We start from the raw sequence: 15,617 nt of genomic DNA, 5'->3' as shown, positions 1-15,617 counted from the left end.
GAAAGTTATTGATTTCTGTGCATTGATTTTGTATCCTGCCACATTACTGAATTGCTGTATGAGTTCTAGTAATTTGGGGGTGGAGTCTTTTGGATTTTCAACATAAAGTACCATGTCATCTGTGAAGAGACAGAGTGTGACTTCTTCTTTGCCAATTTGAATACTTTTTATTTCTTTTTGTTGTCTGATTGCTCTTATTAGGACTTCTAGTACTATGTTGAATAATAGCGGCAAGAGTGGGCACCCTAAAAATTAAAAAGAGAGCTACCCTATGACCCAGCAATTGCACTACTGGGTATTTACCCCAAAGACACAGATGTAGTGAAAAGAAGGGCCATATGCACCCTAATGTTCATAGCAGCAATGTCCGCAATAGCCAAACTGTGGAAAGAATGAAGAGGCCCTTCAACAGATGGATGGATAAAGAAGATGTGGTCCATATATACAATGGAATATTACTCAGCCATCAGAAAGGATGAATACCCAACTTCTACATCAACATGGATGGGACTGGAGGAGATTATGCTAAGTGAAATAAGTCAAGCAGAGAAAGTCAATTATCATATGGCTTCACTTATTTGTGGAACATAAGGAATAGCATGGAGGACATTAGGAGAAGGAAGAGAAAATGAAGGGGGAGAAATCGAGGGGGAGACAAATCATGAGAGACTATGGACTCTGAGAAACAAACTAAGGGTTTTAGAGGGGTGGGGGCTGGGGGGATGGGTTAGCCCAGTGATGGGTATGAAGGAGGGCACATATTGCATGGAGCACTGGGTGTTATACGAAGACAGTGAATCATGGAACACCACATCAAAAACTAATGATGTACTGTAGGGTTACTAACATAATAAAAAATAAAATTTAAAACAAACAAACAAACAAACAAATTGCTTTTAAGTGTAATTTACTAAGGAACAAGGGAGTGAAAGAACATGGAATATTAGCTTGAGCTGGCATCAAGGAGAAATGTGGGTTCTACTCCCAGATCTAACATAGGATGGGGATGATGGCACTCAGCAACACCATGCCTCAATTTACCTGGCTGCTCTACCTGGGAATGTTTGAGTTTCACGTGACTAGGAGGCCCCAACATCTCTGCAGAGGAATTACTATTCAAAGCATAAGTGATTTTAGGATTATAATTATATGTCATCCGTTCTGCTCTCTATTATCTGACTAATGGGTGGGAGCCACAGCATTCAAAAGTACCAAGTTACTGATACTAAAAGAAAAGTCTGATATTGAATTCCATTATGGCAGAAAAAAAAATTGGCAATGAAATTACCTTTCTAATTATGTCTCATTCAGACAAACATTGTTTTACATTTCCTGAGTGCATGCCACCCGGGAAGGAATGCTTTGCCCATAGATAATCCATACAGTTACTAATCTCTAGGTCCATAATTGAGAACTGAATGTCGGCCAGGTTCTCTGTGGCAGCTATTCGGTTAAGCATGAGCAGCCTCCACCTCTCCATTTCTGTGTCTACATCTTCCCAGGTTTCCCTTCGCCCACCTGGCTCCCGTGTCTCATGTAGTTCAAACAGCTCTGATGCTAGCCTTCCTTTGTATGTCTCTATGTCCACGGCATCTAGCAAAAAAAGACCGAGATCTTGGTTCCTCTGTGGACACCCACAGGCAAAAAAGAAAAGATTCTCCGTTCCTGAGGGACCAGTTAGAATTTTCATATTCTCTAAACTAAATGTAAATTTCTGGAATAAATAATTTGCTTAGATCTTTCCCAACATCCCAGGGGATCTATTTCCAGTTACCTCATGGAGTAGTATTAAGTACATACGACTAAATTGAAGTACAAATAATAAGCAATAATGCATGAGTAGAGGTCACATTCTCTCCCTCCCTCCCTCTCCCTCCCTGAAGATCTCAGCCTAAATGTTGTGTTCAAAGGGAAAACATTTGAACCCTTATGTAAACTGGGTCCTAATGAATCTTTAGGACAACTACTGAAACTCGTAATTATTTGTTGACTCACATACTCAGAGCTACCGACTAGTGACGTACAAAATCCTTGAGGGCAAAGATCATTGTTTTTGTTCTCACCGTGGTTCCCCACAGTCTAGCACAGTGCTTGGCACATTATAGATGCTCAATAAATGATGAGAAAATGATAACTAAGATATATCTTGAGGACCAATTATGATTTATTGTAGGGCTTCAAACAAAACGATTCTGAGACTGGAGGAGTTTCATGATCAATGAAAAAGGTAGCATTGGTTCTAAAAGCAGGTTTCTCAATCTCAACACTATTGGCATTGGGGCTGGATAATTCTTTGTCTTGGGCGGGGGGGCGGCGGCCATCTTGTGCATGGTAGGAAGTTGGGTAACAGGCCTGGCCTTTAGCCACCAGATTCCAGTAGCACCACCACCCCCGCGCACAAAGCCACACCATCTGTGACCATCAGAAATACCTCCAGATACGGCCAAATGCCTCTGGGTGGGGCAAAAATGGCTCTCCTCCCTCTCGGTCGAGAACCACTCACCTGAAGGGTAATGGTGGGGTTGGGTACTATTTTTGAAGCCACATATTTACCAATATAACTACAAAACACCATGAGGAGGCTAGAATATCGAGGGATAAAAAATAAAGATTTTTGAAACCCTGTTCTTAGAACCCTATGCCTTCTAAGAGTCTGAAAGGATAGAGTTTAGCTTTAGGAAAGCACTGCATATTTATTAACGTTGTTAAAATATTTTGAGTTAGGAGTGCCGTTGTATGTCTGAAGCCAGGTGTTAATCTGCTTCTTTCCCCAAATTACACCCCCCTTTCCCTCTATTTAATAACCCCTTCAGGAAGCAAATCCTCTGAGGGTCACCAGCTACAAGTAGGAAATCATTTACGCTTGCTTTGTGATGGGCTGGATGGAATGATATAAAATAAAGTCTATTTTATTAAAGCTTAACACCCAGTTTTCAAAATAGAGATAACAACACTCAGCCTCCTGTCGTTCTCATGGCTGAGAGGAAAAAAGGAGAAGACACTGGCAGAAGTGCTTTGTAAACAGTGAAGTGATCTGCAAATATCAGCCACTTCCTTCTCTGGGCTTCCAGGGCCCCCACGCACACCTTCCTCAGTATTTATCACAGGGCACTTCAGTGTCTGATCATCTGCCCCACTATATCCTAGTCCCTCTGGAGCAGGGCCACTCTTCTGTCCCTCTCTGTCCCTAGAGCTCAGTGCGCTGCCAACCCCTGCCCTGGGACACAGTACCAAGTGTATTCGTGTGGAGTGCACAGTGGATTTATTATTGCCCCCATCTGCCCAGCATCCTCTCTCCCTCCTTGTGGTGACAATGGTCTAGGTGGGACCATCCCTCAACGTGCACACCCTCCCATGGTCAATGTGGAAAAGGTCCCATTGACCTAAGACATGCTGGTCAGACTCTTCCAAGAATTTAAATCTTGACCAAAGAGACACAAAGAGAGAAAACAGTTGGAGCCAATTTATCCCAACCACAGTATCCTTTTTTTTTTTTTAAGATTTTATTTATTTATTTGTCAGAGAGAGAGGACAAGCAGGGAGAATGGCAGGCAGAGGGAGAAGCAGGCTCCCCGATGAAGCAAGGAGCTGATGCGGGACTCGATCCCAGGACCCTGGGATTATGACCTGAGCCGAAGGTTGACGCTTAACCGACTGAACCACCCAGGCATCCCATGAGCCACCCAGGCGTCTCAACCATAGTATCCTAAAGCAACTTCTCTTTAATTCCTGACACCTAACTCTTGCCTGTCTTTCCTGAGATGTGGTTCTCCAGCTTTTCCTAAGGTCAACCCTGTTTGCTTCCATCCAATGTTACCCTTGTTATATATTTTTTTAAACTAACATCTTCTTTCATGAAGATAGAAAATTTTTCTTTTTAAAAATTTTTTTTATTTAAGTTCAATTTAGGTAACATATAGCATATTATTATTTTCAGGGGTAGAACTTAGTGATTCATCAGTTGCATATAACACCCAGTGCTCATTACATCAAGTGCCCTCCTTACTGCCCATCACCCAGTTACCCCATCTCCTCCAGCAACCCTGTTTGTTTCCTACAGTTAAGAGTCTCCTCATGGTTTGCCTCCCTCTCTGTTTTCGTCTTATTTTATTTTTCCTTCCCTTGTTATGTTAATCAGAGCTAGTCTTTGTTGCTGAGGACCAAAAAACCCTACTGGAGTCCTCAGCCCTAACCTTCTTTCCATGATTTTGCTACTATTTCAGATTCCCACACTATACCATGGACCATCAACAATCAGAGCAGCATAAATTCCAGCATATTATCATTTAAAATGTAGATCACTGAAACAAATACATAGTATCTAAAAATGGGGCATAAAATTTCTGTGGTGTGAAAATAAATTCCCGTTTCCCTCTAGCGCCATATGTACGTATCCGTGGAAGCCATACCAGTTTGACAGAGACTATTCCGTTCAAACATGACCCATCCTGATGCTCCTTTCCTTCACAGTACAGCAATGGACAGGAACCCAGTTTTTCCTGAGTCTCAGTTCCAACTCGACCCAGATCTTTGCATGTAAATACTGAAAGCATGAATTTCAGTGTTTCAGAACCTTCCCTAAACTTCTGCCTTATGGGTTTTACAAAAAGGCAGAGGTCTCAGAGGAGGTGACCTTTCATTATTAGTGTAAGAAATACCTAGACTCAAGCTTATCAGAGGAACAGCATTGCAATTTTATGTGTCACCGTCCGTTTGAGCAGGGAAGGGGACTCTAGGGGCTCTGTAACCGATGGGATTGCATCTAAGCCTGGCAATGCCTACAGGTTCAATTTCATTTATTAAAAAACAAACAAACAAACAAACAAACTTTAAAAGATCAAAATCACTATGGCAGAAAAGAAGTGGGCTCGCACAAGGTATACAAGAAGCCGCAAGCTTCGGACCTCCTGGTTTCACAGTTTGCATCTGAGAACAGAAAGTAAGCACTGTCTTTCCGAATGCACAGGACGGATGGGTAATGGAGCCGTGGATTACTGGAGGGGATAAGCTGCGACTCCTTTGAATAATCCCCTTACCAGTGTAGCTTCCTAGTTAGGTGAACTAACCTCTTCAGCATCCATTTCAGTATTTCTTTCTCCTAGGACCCGTAAGAGGTGGAAATCTGACAGCATGAATAGACTTACACATATCCCTGGGGTGATTTTCTTCTGTTAAAAACTTTGCCTCTTGGCCCCCGTTCTGTCAGAGTTTCCTCTCTGCTTGGCATAATGTAGGGACATTTTGGTTCTTGCTCCCGCATGGGGTCACATTTCAAAAGCCACTACGAAAAACCTGTGCTCGGGACGATACTGTGAACTTGAGAGCCAAGCACACTTCTGGTGCCTCAGTTTGTGCAATTTCAGGGCAAGATGTCCCCTAGGGCTGTTGACAGGCTGGTGCTCCTGGCATGACCTTGAAGCCAGCTGCAGCTAGAAAGCCCCAGGTACCTGCACTTGTCGAGACCACCAGGTCTTTGCCCTGAGCACAGTGTTGGCTTCAGAAAGCACATGGAGGGATGGAAAGTGCTATAAAAGGGAGAGATCCACTTCCAGTGTATGGCTGTCATGAATTTGTATCAAACACCTGATTCCCAAGGTTTCCTTCTCAAAACAAGCAGACAAGCCAACCCTCCCTCCCTATTTGTCAGGAGCCTGAGCCCTTTTCCCCTGGTGGGGTCTCTGCTCCAGACCACACTTCCCCATTTGAGGCCAGTCTAGAGAGTGACCGTGTCCAGGCAGCTCAAACAGTCAATCTACTCATGTTAAATTGGCCCGATCGTGCTGGAAATTAATCAGAAAGCATCATCAACCAGCGGAGAGGAGTTTTCTAGACCATTCTAGAAAAGAAAATCACACGACCCAGAGGACCATCACACGGAATCTCGGGTCCTGGCAGGAACCCCTTCTGCCTCCCAAACCCCAGGCTTGCCTCCTGCCGGTCACCCCACATCCTGTTGCTGCTCTCCCTCGCGCTTGGCGAGGGGAATATGCAGTTTTCGCAAATAGGCTTTCAAGTTCCCTGAACACAAATAAGAGAAAGAAAGGCAGAGGGGAAAGGAAAGGAGAGGGGAAGGAAGGGAAAGGAGGCAGGGGAGAAAGGGGTGGGAATGTAGCGAAGGAGGAGGGGATGCTCCGGGTGGGGTGGAGGGAGGAGCAAAAGGAAAGCAAAAGGAAAAGGGAAGAGGAGGGAAGAGCCAAGAAAGGGCGGGCCAGAGGATCAAGCAGATTTCATCTATTTTCTGCCGAACATTTGACTTCTGCCAGGCCGCAGGCACACACTGGCTTAGAGAGGATGGTTGTGCGCTTTATTTTCGTTGTCAATGTCTTGCTTCCTTCCTTCCTAGAGATGGACCTGTGGGAAGAGTGCACTCGGGCCTTGGCCTCACTTAAAACAAGCTCCACCTTCAAATCCAGGCCACGGTCTGGGGAGAAGGGCCTCCTGCCTCCTTGCCCCACACTCCGCACTCCGCCAGGCCCAGGCAGCGGGACACGGGCCCTTCCTCACTTGCTGTGGCTGCAGAGGGAGAGCCCATGGGGCATGGAAATTTCTCTGCCTTCTAGCGCCCAGCCTTCCAGGAGAGGACCTTGCTGCCAACAAAGCGATCTTATTGTTTTCCCAAGCATTTGTTCACCCCTTAATAAATAATGATATTAGGTCTTTGGGGGGAAGGAGGAGAGAACTGCCAATAGGAGATTTAATTTGCTGTAATCAACCTCTCTTAGCATGCAGAGTCACACAGGGCAAGTAAAAGAATTAATCTCGACCAGAAAGAACGGCCTCTTCGGTGTTATGAATCTAATCACTCACGAGGCTGAGTTGGCACTTTGGGTTTAGCCAGAGTACTCAGGAACAAAAGCCACAAGATCAGGTTTCCAATGTGGTCTGAATGGTACACGTCATTGAATTTGGGGGCCTGCGGACTACAAGGGGAATGGAGTGCAAACAGAGGAGCCCTGCCTCTTTGAGACACCCCTGAAATGCTCATACAGACGTGTAGGGAATTAATAAACAACTGCGGGCCTCTGGACTGCCCATGTGAGCCGTTCCATTCTCCAGAATGCACTGTCACACCTGCCAATCATGTCCGGCACCCCTATTATACTTGGGAGATGTGTTTGCTCTGTGCATACTGTTTTATAATCCTCAGAGGTAGAATTTCATAGCCCAGCAATGCTTTTGCCTTTGACATTCTCCTAAGCAGGATTTATTGCTTCCAAGACAGATGTGACTTGAATCGATTATGCCTTTTAAGCAGCCACTCTCGAAAGTGGCCTCCAGGTTCTCTGGAATACTTTGCGCCTGACTTCATTCAACTCGCAGACTGATGTCAGGGCATTTCATCATAATCTAATGCTATTAAGAGTCCTCTGGGTGTGGAAGTGAGCAGGCTATTACACCAACCAAGTTAAGGGATGTGGTTACTGCTCTGGAGAAGCTTTCGTCCTCCAATACACAAATCTATCACGCATCTATTAATATCACAAAATGCAGCTGAGGGGTAGGAGGCACATAAAAGTTATATTCACATACTGTTGACCTCCCATTTATTGATGAACTTAGAATATGAAATAAGTACATTCATTCGTCTTTGCAATGGAGGTAAGAAGCAATGTCAAACCATGAATGGAAAATCACTGAATTTCCAAAAATGCTCGATAAAGAGTCTCCTTAGAAATCACATGTCTCTAGCTATCTCCTTCAAAACTGAAAACCACATATCACCCCTGACTGTACCCAAAAATCTTGGGGGTCCTTAGCATTTTATAAGTTTCACAACACTGATCTAACTGAGATGCTCTGAGCCTGGGGGCATTAGGTAACATGATTCTAATTGCCTTCAGCTACAGACCTAGAGATAACCACAAACAACGTTCCAAAAAGTTAGTGGTTTGGGGAGAAAAGAAATGAGGGTGGTATTTTTAGACCAAACTAATCACAATTTACCTCATCCTATATCAGTCTGAAAGACAAGAGGGAAGAGTCTTTGAACAAAAGTAGGCAAAAGAAATGGCGAGTCCAGACACCACACACTTCTACCTGACCTTCTGTTTTCTGCCCCCTCAGGAAGAGGACTTAACCACCCTCCTTCTGGAGGTGTGACTTTGGGGAATATCCATCATACCCTGCTCCATTTTATCTGGCTATGTAAGTGAGAAAATTCTAGCAGGCATTGAATGGGGATCAGGAGAGAATGAGGTAATAACACGGTCCTATACAGTAACCACATTAAATGGGATATTCTAGTCTCATTAGATAAAAAAGGGGAAAATTGTGATCAATACCACGAATGATAAAAATTGTCAAATGAATCCAACATTCAGGGAGGGGAACGTTTTCTTAAGCAATATTGAACATTTCTGAAATCCTATTCTAGACACTAGTGAAGGAGAGAAAAAAGATGGCTTTTTATTTCCTTAGATTTTACAAACTAGAGTTTACACAATATCTCAGGAGAATCATTAGGCTAGTCCCCTTGGCTGGGGTGTGAGCTACAGGATTGGGTCCAGGCACTGAGGAAAGCTAACCCTTTCAAGAATAATTTGCCCTCTTTTATTTGGTGAATTGTTCTAAATCCACCCCCCCCTTTTATTTTTCCCCTGAGTCTTAAAATTGGCTGTTAGAGCTTCAGAATCTTTTCTTTTTCCACCAGACAGGCTCAGGAAGAAAGGAGAAGTGGAATGGGCTGCTCAGAATAAAGGGAAGAAGGGAGAACACTGAATAAAAATGAAAGGCTTTGCATAATTTGGGTCCTCTGAACACAGTGGCTCAAAAACCCCATGGGGCAGCTTCAAGCATTGACAGGTGAAAAACGCACCAAGATCTTGCCAGTACAGGTCTTACTGGTACCAGATACAGGCTTCAGGATTGATTTAGAAAAACAAAACACAAACCACCACCATGGTTGAAACAAAAGCAAAGAAACCACCGTTCAAAATCTGATACAGAGCGGAACACAGGAAACCAGCCACCATTCTGACCTAAACCGCTATAGATCAGAAAACAAACTCAGGAGGAAAGCTCCGGGGCAAACCAATACAAAATCACCCAAACCAAAGACCATTTTTGGAAACATTTCTAGATACTGACGAGGTAGAAATGACAATAAAGTCTAGTTCAGCTTGGCTTCACTAACATCGAAAACTATCAGTTCTCCTAAAACACCTGGTATTTGCCTACCAACGTATCTGGAGAGACTCACCAACAAAGCCAGAAGGAGTACATGGATTACCTTTAAATATTTCAATAAAATAGTGCACAAGGAAAAACCTTGAAGAAGAATCTCAACAAAAGCGAACAACGAGCTAAATGCCTTCTGTAATTAATTCATTGCGAGCATTAAAAAAAAAAAAAAAAAACCCACAACAGTGCTGATTCGCTTACTGGTGGTGCATCAAATGTACCAAAATATTCATTAGCTGCTCAGTGATGCTGTTTGGGATACATATTACTCCACTCCAGAGCCTTCACCAGCTTTGATGCCTGCCAAGTTTGTATGTAAATGGATTTTTCACTTTTCCAAGGCTAATGAGAGATCTGTTAAATTCTCAGAAACAACACATATATTATTTTTAAGCCCTATTACTTTGACTTAAAACCAAGCTATTTTAATACTAGACCCCAAATAATTCCTAATCAGAAATCCAAGACCCAGTATATCAGAATGTCCGCTATACGGCTGTTTATCACAAAGGTGGTTTCCAGAGTGTGGTAGTCGAACATTTTTGCACAACTTCTACCAAAAACAACAACACAAAAAAAGATACCATGGACTCTATGTAGAATTTCCTTGTCAATCTCTGTACCTGAGCATCCATTAAGAGGTGCCTCATCAGTATCATGGAACTCTTCAGAGTCTCTTTCTCAGTGGGTAGAAAGGGGTCTTTGTCTTCTTCCAGTGCCTTCGACTTGGTGACAATAAAATGGGATATCTGGTCATTTAGGGTGTGGAGTGACTGCACAGCTACAGAAAAGAGAAAGAAGGAGAGAGTGATCAGAACAGGTGACTTTCAAAGAGAAGTTGACCGGTACTTTTAAAGAGAGAGGTGGGGGGGGTGCAGATAAGGTACAACACAGGCAGGTATCGAGAAACCAGTGCATCCACGAAGCTCTTCAACACACGTGTTTAAAAGCTAACAAGTATGTATTGAGCGCTCTCCAAATACCAAACCTATATGGAGTGTTTGGGGATATAATGGTGAACAAAGGCAGACACAAGGCCTACCCTCATGGAGCGTCCAAGTCCTGTTGAGAAAACTGAAAAGAAACAATTTAGGGAATGCTTCCATGAAGATGACTTTGTGGTAAGTGTGTATAAATTACAGAGATTAGCAGGGCATGAGGGGACAGCCCTCGAGTAGATTTACATTTATGGTAATATACTTGGCTACTTTACCTCTAAGCAGATGGCCTCCATCATTCAAGTATATGAAGGGACAAAGGCCATGTTTTCCAGCCAATGCCACATGTGTGCTGGGAGGATTATTATTTCTCTATAATTCATGTAGCGCTTGCCATCTGACCTGTTATAAATTTTAAGATTTCACTTATTTATTATGCTTGTTGCCTCTTCCTCTACTTTCTCTACAGTGCACTCAGTAAGAGCAGAGATTTTTTTTTTCAATCTTTGTTTATGGTTATATCTCCAACAATGAGGGCAGGACTAGCGAATAGGAGGTGCTCAGTAAATATTATTGAATTAATTTCCTTATTTCTCCTTGAATTCAAATTTCTTTCCTTATAGAATTTCTGTAAATTTCAGGTAAATCTATCCTCTTGAATCAAGAATAAGTAAAGCCTAGGCATTCTCAGGAAAACCACTGTACCAACCACAATTCTGAAGATGAAAGTTATCATCAAAAAACTAGTATACAATAGAATAACTCTGAGCCCTTCTGCTTCTTACTAGCAGGGAGTAAGAGGGTTCAGATTACCCTCTTGCCATAAATAACTAGAAAACTGTTTGATATCTTCCAAACAAGTATTTTTAGACTTTGAACAACAGACAGCGCAATACTGTGATGCTTTAGAAAAGGGGAGGAAAAAAAAGTTGAGTCCAATCATCACCAGGCATTCTGCAAAAAAGGGATAGCCAGACTTCAGCATAGGAACAGGAATCCAAGGACAGCCCAGTGATCTCACTGAATTGAGAAGACAGAGACTGGGAAGGCTACCTTTGCAAGCAGTCTGCAAGACAAAGAAGTAAAGAGGAGGGGGCTGCACAGAGATCTCCAGAAATCTGCAAAGGGGTCCCTTTGAGTTGTTGGCTGAATATCAATCCTGTGTGTGAGTAGGATGAAACCCTATGTGACCTGGCAAGAAAAAAATTCCAGGAGAGAAGAGTTATAGTCTGGGCAGCCGTAAGCCAAACAATTCCAAGAGATCTCACAGGGCCACAAACTGTTTGCAAGCTCACCAGCCGAAGTGGATGGGCTTTGCTGGAATTCAGGGCATATTCAGTAAAGACTCCAGAAGGATCAGGCTTTAGAAATGAAGCTAAATGATCCATAGAATAAAGTTTACTCTAGGCCTAACCAAAAAGTTTAAAAATAAGCCCTGAAAGAATCAAACTGATTGGCAAGTAACTGAAATACCTGCCAGGAAAAAAAAAAAAGGAGCATCTTTTGTGTGTAGAAGTATGACAAAATCTAGCACCCAAAAATGCAAAATTCATAATGCTCAGTATTCAGTAAAAAATTACCAGACATGTAAAGAAGCAAGAAAGTGTGACTCATAGCCTGGAGAAAAATCAGTATATAGAAACAGACCTGGGGCGCCTGGGTGGCTCAGTCAGTTGGGCATCTGCCTTCGGCTCAGGTCATGATCCCAGGGTCCTAGGATTGAGTCCCAGGATTGAGTCCCACACATCGGGCTCCCTGCTCTGCGGGGAGCCTGCTTCTCCATCTCCCTCTACCTGCCTCTCTGCCTACTTGTGCTCTCTCTCTATCTCTCTGTCAAATAAATAAATAAAATCTTAAAAAAAAAAAAAAGAAACAGACCCAGAAATAACAAGTGATAGCATTAGCAAACATGGCTATTAAAACAGCTATTATGGATATGTTTTGCGTGTTCAAAGTTGTGAAATAAAACATGATTATAGTGAGGAGAAAAACAGAATATTTAAGTCAGAACCAAATGGAGTTTCTAAGAATGAAAAATACAGTATCTGAAATGAAGTTTTTACTAAGTGAGATTAATAGCAGATTAAACAGTGCAGAAGAAAAAACCAGTGAACTTAAAATTATAGTAATAAAACTCTCTAGAATGAACGAACAGAGCCTCTTTGACAATATAAAGCTATCTGCCATACATGCACTTGGAGTCTGGGGGTGGGGTGGGGGCAGGGACAGAAATAATATTTGAAGAAATAATGGAAAGAATGTTTTCCAAATTTGATAAAATTATAAACATACAAATACAAGAATCTCAATAGACCCCAAACAGGACTAACACAAAGAAAATGGCACCAAGACATATTATAATCAAATTGTGTGTGCGCATGCACACACACACACACACACACACACACGCAGTGAGAAAGAGAAAATCTTAAAAGCAGCCCCAAAAAAGGCATATTGCATTCAGAGGGACAAAGGTAAGAATGATGTCAGACTTGTCATAAGAATCTATGCAAGCCAGAAGATAATCTGTGCACCTTTAAAATACCAAAAGAAAAAGACACTTACCAACCTAGAATTAGAATGCTATAACCAACAATATCTTTTGTAATGAAGGTAAAATAATGACTTGTTTTAGATAAACAGAAGTTGAAAGAACTCACCACCTCTACAGTAGATTTTCATTAAAAGAAATGTTAAAGGAATTTCTTCAGGCAGAAGGAAAATGGCATTAGAGGGAAACTTTTATTTACAAAAATGTAAAAAAGAATGCCTGAAAGGAGCAATATGTAACATAAAGACATTTTCTTTCTCATCTTTTAATTCTTTTAAATGATAATAGATGGTTGAAGGCAAAACAATAACGTATTGTGGGGTTGAGAACATATATAAAACATACGACAGCACAAAGAACACAAAGAATGAGAATGTTCACAAATACAAAAAGTGTTATATCATTTGAAGGTGGACTGTGTTGTTAGGTATGCATATTGTAAATCCTACAGTAAGTACTACAAATAATAAATAAATGATGGTTTTGAATTACGGAGAATCAAACTTGGAAAACAGAGCACAGTGTTGCAACTATAAGCCACAGAGTAGAAAGAATACAGGATATGACATCAGAGCAGTTCCTCACTACATAGGAAGACTCTCAAATCCTGTCCTGGACTGGGAGAGGACTTTGGCCCAAGCAGAGAAAGATGAACAAGAAAGTATGGGGCCTGATTCCTGCCTCTCCTGAATCTTCGTTCTCCGGAGGAGATGGTGAGAAGCACCCAGATAGAGTTGGGGATTTGAAAGCTAAAGTGACTTAACGTCTTACATCCTGCCCTAGGCATCTGGGCGGGGCATTCTGTCAGTGTGCTTGTCAGTATGGGGCACCCAGGATTTGCACAGAAATGATAACCACATGGCCTTCTATGTCAGAGAGGATCTGAGATAGCATTACTGCCTTACTACCATCATCCCCCAACCTCCAGTCTCTTCTAGCATCCCGGGGGATGAAGACATTACCATTGAGTCCTGAAGTGTCCAGAGGGAGATTCATGGAGCAGATACACATCCCCAAGACAGGACAACACATAAGCCTCCTGAGAACCCAAAAAGAAGGGAAAGAGGGTAGAGAGAGCAATCTGAATTTATTTGCTATCTACCCAAAAAAGATACCAAGTTTTCAACCAGACATGACTGAGTTACCATCAGTGGAAATGTGGGCTCCAGATCGAAGCTGAGTTCTATTGTAGAAAGCTAAAAACAATAACAACAAATGACTTTTTCAGTCTGACTCTAAATTTTGAAACCCTCTATATTTCTTGCCAACAGGAAACTTGGGGCACAGGTAAGGACAGCAATTGAGCAGGCATCCAAATAACTTACCCAGAGTCAAGGACCAATCTCTGGATGACCTGTGCTACATTTTCCACCACCATCCTGCCTTCCCTCCCCTTCCCTCCCAATACGTGGACATAAGGTTGTTTCCCTAAGTCATTCTGAGGATACCTCAGCTCCCAAGCTCTTTGCTTATAGACACACGGACACAGCTATTCCCCAAACTCCTTACAGCTCTTCTTGGAAAGGAGAAAGTTTACATCCCGCAGTGCCCGGCATATTGTAGGTTCCCAATGAATGTTGGCTGTGGTTATTGTTAGAGATTTATTAGAGATACGAGGAATCTGAAGCTCAGAGAGGTTTACACAACAGAGATGAGACCCAAGGTCATAACTCTCCAATGCATGGTCTCACCATCTTGCCATGATACCTCACTTTGGATCCAGAATAATGTCATTAGAGACAACACCACAAGCAGGGTGTTATACCACCAACACCAGCCAAGTGGGGCACAATAAAAGTAAGGGGAGGGAACACATCTAGACTTTTTTTTTTTTTTTTAGCAAACGTGAAACAAGCAGATGGCAGAGTGCCTGGCACACAGTAAACATTTCATGCGCTAAAAATGGCTAGGATTGGAGCACCCTTCTCGGGTGCTTCTTTACCTATATTCCTTGTACCTCTTCTCTCCATCACACGGTTCCTGCACTGATAATAATACCTAGCAGTAGAAGGAATATTATAGCACACATCTACGGGCGGCACTATTTGGCAAGCACTGTGCTCTATGTTTGACAGGCACTGCCTCAATTAATCACCACGACAATTCTCCTGAAGTAAGTGCTATTATTCTCGCTCCTAGTTTACAAATGAAGGAACTCCGATGAGGTGACTCACCCAAGATTACTACCTAGTGGGTGAGGGAGGCAGGATTCATACCTAGGCAGAGCCTGCACTCCTAATCCCTACATTATACTCCCCCCCGACCCTGCAGACCACTTGCTGCTCCATCCCCCTCCCACTGCTCTTCCTGGGCTAAGGAGCTGCCTGTCTGGTCCCCCATATCCTCCCACGCCATTCTCACCACTTCCCTTAGGACACAGCCAAGGGGCTCCCACTGATGTATTTCCACCTGGCGCGCCATACAGAGTAAGCCTCGAAGTCCAGCGGCAGATGGGGCATGGAGCATCACCTGGTAAGCCCTTCTACTTTCCCAGGTGAAGAAACGGGCCAGTAAGATTACCCAGCTCCCCGAAGATGCTGCGGCAGTTTCTGAGTGTTGACTCTGAAGCTTGTCTGCCTGGGTCTCGATGCTATCTGCCCCTCCAACTGTATAAGCTGGGATGAGTTCCTGGACCCCTCTGTGTTCCCATCTGAACTGGGGACAATAACAGGAACTCCTACATAGAGTTATCTGTGAATTAAATGAGACAGTTAGCATAAAGCACATGACATAGTATCTGTCGTGTGATAATTATGTACGAAGCTTTAACTATTACGATTATTATTCCACAGTTTATACCTCAAGTCTTCAACTTGCTGATGTTAACTGGTTGCTCTGTTTATGACCGAGGATAATCATTAACTCCTCATTACATAAATCAGCAAAGATGGTCTGAGTGGTTTATTTCTTCACTGCAGGCTGAGACCCATTAACTCAAAAGCCAGCAG

The 15,617-nt window shown here is 42.8% G+C and overlaps 1 protein-coding gene across 1 annotated transcript in view; it reads right to left on the bottom strand.

Moving 5' to 3' along the window:
* Positions 1 to 15,617, bottom strand: part of KAZN (kazrin, periplakin interacting protein) — a 996,076-nt gene that overhangs the window by 778,183 nt on the left and 202,276 nt on the right. Inside the window, exon 2 of the mRNA XM_081816825.1 lies at positions 9,804 to 9,961. Coding sequence (XP_081672951.1) covers positions 9,804 to 9,961 — 158 coding nt within the window. The remainder of the gene's footprint in view (positions 1 to 9,803; positions 9,962 to 15,617) is intronic.

This window comes from Leptonychotes weddellii, chromosome 4 (assembly GCF_054177405.1).
Source record: "Leptonychotes weddellii isolate Sample4059 chromosome 4, ASM5417740v2, whole genome shotgun sequence".
Taxonomy (NCBI): Eukaryota; Metazoa; Chordata; class Mammalia; order Carnivora; family Phocidae; genus Leptonychotes; species Leptonychotes weddellii.
Note: the sequence above shows the minus strand (reverse complement) of the source record. Positions and strands in the feature narration are given on the sequence as shown.